The following is a 10323-nucleotide window of genomic DNA, read 5'->3' as shown; positions in this document are numbered from 1 at the left end:
GTATGGGTATGGCAAATGTACGGCCAACAGTAAAATTCGGAGGTGGTGGTGTTATGGTGTGGTCGTGTTCTTCTTAGAGGGGGCTTGCATCCCTTGTTGTTTTGTGTGACACTCTCACAGAGCAGGCCTACATTGATGTTTTAAGCACCTTCTTGCTTCCCACTGTTGAAGAGCAATTCGGGGATGGCGATTGCATATTTCAACACGATCGAGCACCTGTTCATACTGCACGGCCTGTGGCGGAATGGTTACACAATCATAACATCCCTGTAATGGACTGGCCTGCACAGAGTCCTGACTTGAATCCTATAGAACACCTTTGGCATGTTTTGGAATGCCGACTTCGTGCCAGGCCTCACCGACCTACATCGATACCTCTCCTCAGTTCAACACTCCGTGAAGAATGAGCTGCCATTCCTCAAGAAACCTTCCAGCACCTGATTGAAAGCATGCCTGCGAGAGTGGAAGCTGTCATCAAGGCTAAGGGTGGGCCAACACCATATTGAATTCCAGCAGTACCCATGGAGGGCGCCACGAACTTGTAAGTCATTTTCAGCCAGGTGTCCAGATACTTTTGATCACATATATATAATGAAGCTTCTGGTTTGCTCAAGAGAGACAGAGACAGAGATAAGATAAATTATTTCAAAACACTCATAACGATTTCACAATACTTGAAAACAATTGTTTTCTAGTTCACCAGAGAACTATAAATACTCAATTGTATTCCAAGGGTATCACACAACGAAAATTCTTGGACTGGGCTAAGGTTGCGTTGCATTTACTAGAGGGAATTAAAGAAAAATGAAGTCGCTTTACTTAGTTTGCCTTCTCGTAATCATAACCACTGTAACTGGTTTCGAAACTGCTGATGTGAAAGTCGATGGTCTTTTTCTTGATCCAGACGGTATTACGACAACTACTGCTCCTAATGTAGACTTCGACATGGAGATACCCAATGAAGTTGCTGGTGATGCAGTACAATTTAGATTTCCCTCTGTAAGTGGTCAAGCGATAGGGACGATTAAAGCTATCGTCGTTACACACAGAAGCGGAAGTGGAGGAGTCGATTTGGTAGATGGAGGCATAGGTTCAACGTATCTACAACTTAAATTTCACAAAGGAACTTTCTCAGGACTGAAGTATACTATACAAGTAAGTATTCACTATTCACAATTTTTCATAATTTGTAGGGCTTGTAGAATCAGGGCCGGCTCTACCATATGCAATAAGTGTATTTCCACGGGGCAGGCATTTAAAATAAACATTTCTTGTTGGAAACCGACTTCATGATGATGGTAGTTAAATTTACTAAGCTGACATTCTATTAGAATACTACATGTTTAGGCCGAATTAGTTTAAGGTTATATCAACAGTGCTAAAACAAATGGTCAAGCAAATCCCAGCATGAATTGCTTTATTGTTGTCGAATAAAATAAGTCAATTCTCAAACAGTAGCGGACAACTGTTCCATTTAGTTATTTTTAATATGAATATTTTTATTTTTAATTATTTTTAATATTTTTAATATTTAGTCAGTTTTAATATGAAAACTAGTCTTGTCTTTGTCACAAACAAGTTCCTTATCACTGAGGTTGGAAACAAGATTTTAAAAAATGTAACAGAAGAGATGTAGAAGGAAAATCAAGAAATAAAGATAAAAGAACTTGTTACACAGGAATTGCAAAACTGATAATTGATATTGAAGCTGAATATTGAATTCTTTAAACAATACTATCTTTCCTCTGTAGGTGTATTTGCTTTATCTTTCACTAACATAATATATTATTATTTAAAGAAAAAAATCAGACACAACGATAATGTATTTGTAGTATTCAAGCCTTTCTGAGTGCGAGTGCCTTTCCTTCCCTTCGTTGTTCATGCTGGAGTAGTATACTTAAAATCGTGATTTTTAAGATTTGTTCTTTCTGGAGAAAGGCAGACGGCAAATAATGTCATTGCACGGGCCAGCCTTGTGTACAATGCTAGGCAAAGTAGGATATTGTGACTTGCAACATTTTTGAAAACAATTTATTAGACTACGAAACTATACTACGCGTAAGTGTCGGAAGTCTTAGGGCCCGTCTATCGGCATATATAAAAGCTAAAGTGATAAGAAATGTCAAGGAGCGGTTTTGTGCAATCAATTTACCATTCCAAGAATAGGTTCCATTTTCTCCGTTGGCCTTCTGTTCAAACCGGAAGAATCTGAGATCGAACATTTCCGGTTTCAACATTGTTCCACATAGGGCAGAAATGTTAATAGCGATAACGTATTTTTTTTTTTTTTTTACAATCGATTCAGCGTAAAAGAAAAAATAGGATTCTTATTCGGAATACTCTACTAAAACCGGAAATAGTAGAAATTTACAGCTGTTTTCCGTTTAAATATAGATTTACATAGAGAGAGACGATAATATACATCGAAAACTAGTATGAAATTGACTTAATGTATAAGAAAATATGCGATCCATATCCGGAATACTTTACTAAACGGGGAAGTGGTAGACATTTACAGGTGTTTCCGGTTTCAGTGTTAATTTACATAGAAAAATCGATAAGAGTTATCGAGAACCGGTTGATTGAAATCGACTCAACGTATAAGGAAATATACGAGCCTCATCCGGAATAGTCTACCAAAAGCCAACGTGGAAATGTAGAGTTGTTTCCGGTTTCAGTATTTAGAGCAAAACTGGTAAAATATAAAGAGAAGAGGTTTTTTGAAATCCATCTTTGATTTACTGTTGAGCTTGATCGCCATGGAACATAGACGGTAATAGCTAAGAACAAAGTGATTTTCAGAATCGATTCTGCGTCTTATAAGAAAGAAAAAAAAAAAAGATTCCATCTTCCGCTGTATCTCTCGTAGGACTGGAAGTGGTACTTCTTAATAAACATTTTACTTCACAATATCCTTCCATTGCAAAACTGTAGATCTGTTTCAATATTGAATTGTAGATCTGTTTCAATATTGAATTTGCATAGTTTGGATATCTACTACACAGGTAGTTCATAAGTGTATAACGTAATTAATATATCCTTGGAAATATACTGTAGTTTCACAAGTGTAAATAGAAATTAATATTTCCTTGGAAATGTACTGTGGTTTCACAAGTGTAAAAGGAAATTAATATTTCCTTGGAAATGTAGGCCTACTGTAGTTTCACGAATGTGAAACGAAATTAGTATTTCCTTGGAAATGTAGTGTAGTTTCACAAGTGTAAAACGAAATTAGTATTTTCTTGGAAATGTACTGCAGTTTTACAAGTGTGAAACGAAATCAATATTTCCTTGGAAATGTACTGCAGTTTTACAAATGTGAAAAAAATTAATATTTCCTTTGAAATATACTGCAGTTTTACAAGTGTGAAACAAAATTAATATTTCCTTGGAAATGTACTGTAGTTTTACAAATGTGAAAAAAATTAATATTTCCTTGGAAATATACTGCAGTTTTACAAATGTGAAACGAAATCAATATTTCCTTGGAAATGTACTGCAGTTTTACAAATGTGAAACGAAATCAATATTTCCTTGGAAATGTACTGCAGTTTTACAAGTGTGAAACAAAATTAATATTTCCTTGGAAATGTACTGCAGTTTTACAAGTGTGAAACAAAATTAATATTTCCTTGGAAGTATACTGTAGTTTTACAAGTAAGAAACAAAATTAATATATTCTTGAAAATATACTGTAGTTTTACAAGTGTGAAACAAAATTAATATATTCTTGGAAATATACTGCAGTTTTACAAGTGTGAAACAAAATTAATATTTCCTGGAAATATACTGCAGTTTTACAAGTGTGAAACAAAATTAATATTTCCGTGGAAATATACTGCAGTTTTACAAGTGTGAAACAAAATTAATATTTCCTTGGAAATATACTGCAGTTTTACAAGTGTGAAACAAAATTAATATATTCTTGAAAATATACTGCAGTTTTACAAGTGTGAAACAAAATTAATATATTCTTGAAAATATACTGCAGTTTTACAAGTGTGAAACAAAATCAATATTTCCTTGGAAATGTACTGTAGTTTTACAAGTGTGAAACAAAATAAATATTTCCTTGGAAATGTACTGCAGTTTTACAAGTGTAAAACAAAATTAATATTTCCTTGGAAATATACTGTAGTTTTACAAGTGTGAAAAAATTAATATTTCCTTGGAAGTATACTGTAGTTTTACAAGTAAGAAACAAAATTAATATATTCTTGAAAATATACTGTAGTTTTACAAGTGTGAAACAAAATCAACATTTTCTTGGAAATGTACTGCAGTTTTACAAGTGTGAAACAAAATCAATATTTCCTTGGAAATGTACTGTAGTTTTACAAGTGTGAAACAAAATTAATATTTCTTGGGAAATGTATTGCAGTTCTACAAGTGTGAAACAAAATTAATATTTCCTTGGAAATGTATTGCAGTTTCACAAGTGTGAAACGAAATTAATATTTTCTTGGAAATGTACTGTAGTTTTACAAGTGTGATACGAAATTAATATTTCTTAATATTGATCCGGATGACCAAAACTAAGATAATTGCATATTATTATTATTATTATTATTATTATTATTATTATTATTATTATTATTATTATTATTATTATTATTATTTTATACTTTGTAAAATTGTCAGTAAATTCAAAAAGTTAATGTATTTACATTTCTTTCTCTCTTCCAGATCTGGTATGCGTGAAAGAGTAATTTATTTTAGCAGGGAAAATGGAGTCTGTGTTTTCGTTCGTCCTTGTTACCAGCGACAAAAACTCCATGCACAATGAATTTTATGTATTTTATAAATACAAAAAATAAATTATCTTGTACAATGTTTTCAAAATTACTTTCATTAACTTTTTAAAGTTGAACTTGCGTATAGTATTCTCAGTACCATATTTATGTATGGGCCAGAGGACGGAACGCACAGTTAATAAAAATGAGGAAATGAAGTATGACATGCAAAAGAAGGGAGTGTCTACAAGAGAGAAATTTAAGGAAGATCTATCTTGAAAACTATGTTGGTCCACATAGGGTCGCCGCTAGCAGTTTTGCCGCCTTGGGTGGTACTTTCATATGCCGCCCCTCTAATCCGCAAACCTTATTTTGACAGAAGACGTTCAAGTGTCACGAAAAAATAAGATGTCCCATTTAAAAACATGTACCGGTATGAAATGGAAAGTAAACAAAAAATTGAACTACTCCTCATGAGTGCTTACGTAATATTTATGGGGAGATGTCCGTGTTTTGGCTCTTACGAGAAATTTGCCAACTAACGCTTTGCTATTGCTTGCAGACGTTCAATTTTTAGTCGGTAGATGTGTATAGATCAGCATCTCTGTGTGAATTTCTTCACCTCTATCTTGCCTTTTACGTATATAGCATGAGCTCAAATTTTTTGTACAGCTCTAAAAGTGTTTGTACCTTTTTCTTGGAAACTACTGAAGGGATTCGTTTTTTTTTTTTTTTTTTTTTTTTTATCCCATGCACTCTACACTAGCTGGTAATGCTACCGAACTAGGATTATTTTTCTAGGTTACATACAAAGCTAGCAATTATTTTTCTAAATTTCGGAGAATTTTTATAATGTGCTTTTTTTAATATTCACCAAAGAGTATTTGAGAGAAATAAAGGAACTATGTCATAATTCTAGTTCAGTATATAGAGGTGCATATAGGGCCTAAGTAAGATTTGTGCAAAATTTGGCTACTTTGTCATGAGTAGTTTGTGAGAAAATGGTACATGTATGTATGTCCAAAAATGCAATTTTCAGAAATTAAAAGTTTAAAATTTACAATGGACTTTTATCAATAAGGCAGCGGCTGTGTATTCTTCATGCTTCCTACACCTTCTTTTCTTCATTCTTGATTCCTTGGTAAGCTTCGGAATTGCCAACTCCGATATTGTTACGTCGCTTTATGTCCATGTATCGTTGTAGTTTGGAGGTGTATTCACAGCTTGAAATTCCCATCTTTTCCAGAACACCAATATTTGCTTCACGACCATTATTAAAACACAGAACAGCATCATATACTGCAATTTGTACGATTTTAGAACCCGCAAATGTAGTTTTTGGGCATTGTTGCCATATCAGTGCATTGAAACTTTCATTGGAGTTCTGTGATCTCCCATTCAAACATTTTCCCAAAAGGGCTGGATCCACAAGAGCTCTGCAGATAGGGTTGATGGTTCTATCACTGCAGCAGACAATGAATGCTTAAGTTCATATTCTCCAGCTGCTTGAGATCTATTATAATTATCCACACTAGGAATTTTCTCCTTTGGGACAAAACATATGCGTTTGTTTCTCGCCAGTTGAATATTTATGGAAAAAGTTGCCTACACTGCTTTCTTCATCTCCTGAAGGTTGCCAATGTTTGCTCTGATTGATTTCTCATAATATACATGTAAGTTATCAATTTCTTTGGCACTAAGTTTACTAACACAGAGTAATAAGGAAACCAAAGAACTGTGAAAACAGAGTAGTAAACAACAGTAAGCAAATGTGTGTGGAACGACAAAGCAAAAATATATTTACTACATCATTACAGAACAATCTGGAATGAACATCAAAACTGAAAACAGAAGCCTAAAAATACAACGGAAGTACACAATAATTTGCATTTCTCGAAGGGAACCTGACGTCGTACGAACATGAAACTTACCGCAATGAAACTTGGAAGACCATATATTCTGAAAATGATACTTTTGAAAAATCGAAAATTTTGACCCCAAAGACGGACATCTCCCCTTAAACGACTCCATACATAACACAATATTCAGTATGCTCGGTTTTGCTGTCAGCGCATACAGAAAATAAAATAAAAAATATTCTTTAGTCACGACTAAAATTTTAATAATTAAGCTTACTTTACATCAAAAGGTGTTTCCAATAGAGTATGCAGCTAGTGAATCAGATATTATGTCAAAACTAAGTGATTAGCCTAAGTTTTGTAATGCACTAAAACACAATGAGATACATAAATTTAACATACCTTAATTGAAAGAAACTTTTCTTGCTTTGATATGAGCAAATTCCTTTACAACATTCGCGTAGTCCAATGTTTCAGCCAATTTGTGTTCTATTGATATCATCGCTAGACCACTCAAGCGTGATTCAGATGTGGAAGAACGTAGATAGTTTTTAATAAGTTTACGTGTCGATAAACTTCCTTCTCCACTTGCCACTGTTACCGGCACGGTTAACAAAATCCTAAGTGCAACACTGACATTGGGAGCAGTCATATTCCTTAATTAATTTTCAAGTTTCTTTTTGTGAACTTTTAGGCTTAATTATAGCGGATAACACTTTTACTTCGTCTTTCAAATCACTGGGGTTAATATCTTTCGATTCTTCGTGTGTTAAAATGCTGGCAAGTTTATTACATTTTTCAGACAAAAGTTCAGGGGATATATCTTTAAGATTACTTATACCGTAAAGAAAATCGGAATACTCGCTGTGATGTTTAAGTTGCTCAAACCTTCCTCTTAAAGCTAACGCAATCACGTCTAGAATATAAAAAAAATCGATCTTGTATCTTGTCTGTGGATCTTCAATAGCTTCATCCTCTGCCTCGTACTGAAACTGTCTCTTCTTCTTTCGACTTGGAGCTTGCACTGTATTACCTATCCGTGGATCATCCATATCTAATACTGATGTCGGTTTGGGTACAAAATCTCGCAACAACAACCTCGCGGACCAAAACCTCTCCTGGCCAAAACCTCGCGGTCCAAGCTCTCGCCGGGCCAAAACCTCACGGTCCAAACTCTCGCCGGGCCGAAACCTCGGCTGGCCACAACCTCGCCGACGAAAACCTTGCAGACCAAAATCTCGCCGGACCGAAACCTCGCCTGGCCAAATCCTCGCGTCCCAAAATCTCGTCATTCCCAAAATCTCGCTTGGCCAAAACCTCGCGGTCCTGATCTCGAGACTCAGAATCTCGCCTGGTCTAAACTATGCGGAACGTAATCTCGACTGGGAAGAAATGTCGTCAGTATAAAACGTCGTCACAACGATTTCTTCGATGTAGAATACTCTATATATTGCTATATGTATATATTTTGTAATAACACATAATTGCATTAAAATAATGAGAAGGAAAAATTCTAACGCGTGCTTTGAAAATGTATCCTATATAAAAATGAAAATGACTATATTTGTGACATCATACCTCTTGAGCCACCGGACCGATCTCGATGAAATTTTCAACATAAATTAGGTTCAGGCCTGGGATGTATTTTATAATTTCACTTTGACGGCACAACGAAGAGAAGGGGGAGATATATAAAAATATATGAAACTTAATAGCTCTGGAACCACGAGACCAATCTCGATCTAATTTGCCACACAGATCAGGTTAGAGCCAGGGATGTTTTTTATCATTTCACTTTGACAGGAAGGGGAAAGGAAAGCAGGAGACATATAGAAATACATAAAAATGTAAGTGGCTGTGTTTGTGACTTAATATCTCTTGAACCACTCTATGGTTTCGATCAAATTTTCAACATATATGGGGTTTGAGCCTGGGATGTTTTTATTTTACTTTGATTGTGACCTTAGGAAATTCTAACAAATTCGAATAATATTTATGAAAGTATGAAATAATATCTGAGCTTTTACGTACCTCGATTAACTTGTAGGTTAAAGGAGACGTAGATGATCAGGATAAAGGAAATGATGAAATGAAGAAAGTGGGAGGAAACGGGAATGCCCCGAGAAAGCCCACGTACACGATATTTTGTACATTATTATTATTATTATTACTAGCAGCGTTCACCCCGCTTCGCTGCGGTCACCCCGGAACGCAATAAACTTTGTTACTTAGATAATTTTTACTTTTTCGCTTTCAAGTGATATGATAAAAACCATAGAAGATTGCAGTAAATCTTAACATTATATCGCCTGTCATTTATGTTAACCCGCCCCGCTTCGCTGCGGTCATCCCGGTGCTGGCATATTGTAAAAGTGTCTGTAAAAATAAGCAAATCAATTAAAAAATTTTAAACAGAAGATTCAAGCTATTTTCCGCTCTATATCGCCTGTCATTTATGTTAACCCGCCGAGTGACACGGTCATGCGGGTTGCATATAAATACGTTTATTTTTACCTATGATGAACTAATAACAAAGGATTTGTACGTTATGGACACTTGAATGGTCAATTATCTCAAGACACTGGTAATTAAAAATTAAAGTGATATGATAAAAACCATCTAGGGTCCAAATCCTAATAACCCCCCAAAAATGAAAGAAATTGGTTCAGCCGTATTAGCGTGATGAGCGGACAAAGAATTGTACGTTCTCTTTTATATATATAGATTATTATTATTATTATTATTATTATTATTATTATTATTATTATTATTATTATTATTATTATTATTATTATTATTATTATTATTTGTAATATGGAATTACATATTAAGAAACTCATTGGTTAAATTTTAAGGAAAGGTTTTATTCCGCAAGGTTTTGGCCAAGCGAGATTTTGGTCCGCGAGGTTTTGGCCACGCATGATTTTGGGCGGCAAGGTTTCGGCCACGCGAGGTTTTGGTCCGACGAAATTTTGGCACGCGAGGTTTTGGGCAGCGAGCTTTTGGCCACGCGAGATTTTGGGCGGCGATGTTTCGGCCGTGAGATTTTGTCTGTATCCCACTGATGCCAACTTCATCGCATCAACTAAGTAAGATTGAAACTTTGCATCATTTATGTTTCTCTCAAAGTACCCAGATATAATTTCAAGAAACCCGACTGCATCCAACACATGAGAATCAATGCTTTGAAGACTTTTGCTTACTATGTTTATGTGAAGTAAAAAGTCATACCAAATAACGAGTGAGCACGGGAAAGTCACGCAGCTGGGTTTCTATACACAGAGGATCGTGGGCGACCATTCTATCTGCTCTATTGTCGTTACTTATTTGAAGTAAGGCATCATAAACCTCTCCTATTTGATATCTAAGTGGAGTCAGAGCATCCATTCGGTTCTCCTACCTCGTGTTGCTTAATGGTTTTAAAGTGAGAGTGCTAATGTGTTCCTTTAGTATGGCCCAACTTTGAACTGACAGAGAAAAAAGTCATATACTTTTTTAACTATACAAAAAAATGAAACGGCGTACTGACAAGGAAGGGTCACGCAGTGGTTCCGCTAAGATCCGAACGAGACAATTGTGTTTGCATTTGATATGTTATAACTAGATGAATACCAAAGTTATACGTGCCACCGGGCGGAATATCGCGAGTTACAACATATTTTGTAATGTAAGAAATACAAAAAATTACCTGGCAGAATAGTTTGAACCAAGTCATTTGTTCGGAAACGGTT

General features: G+C 35.1%; 1 protein-coding gene across 1 annotated transcript; it reads left to right on the top strand.

The window, feature by feature from the left end:
* The first annotated feature begins 744 nt into the window (after window positions 1-744).
* On the top strand, window positions 745-4842 carry LOC145693950 (uncharacterized). The gene is made up of 2 exons (XM_081770108.1): window positions 745-1155; window positions 4687-4842. The coding sequence occupies exons 1-2, from the start codon at window positions 805-807 to the stop codon at window positions 4699-4701; spliced, it is 366 nt and encodes a 121-aa protein (XP_081626234.1). The 5' UTR covers window positions 745-804; the 3' UTR covers window positions 4702-4842.
* The last annotated feature ends 5481 nt before the right edge of the window (window positions 4843-10323 follow it).

Source organism: Thermobia domestica, chromosome 9 (assembly GCF_964235325.1).
Source record: "Thermobia domestica chromosome 9, izTheDome1.hap1.1, whole genome shotgun sequence".
In the NCBI taxonomy this organism is placed as follows: Eukaryota; Metazoa; Arthropoda; class Insecta; order Zygentoma; family Lepismatidae; genus Thermobia; species Thermobia domestica.
Note: the sequence above shows the minus strand (reverse complement) of the source record. Positions and strands in the feature narration are given on the sequence as shown.

What these genes read in the sequence shown, in the direction of transcription:
- LOC145693950 (XM_081770108.1), top strand. Translation starts at nt 805, where the DNA reads ATGAAGTCGCTTTACTTAGTTTGCCTTCTCGTAATCATAACCACTGTA.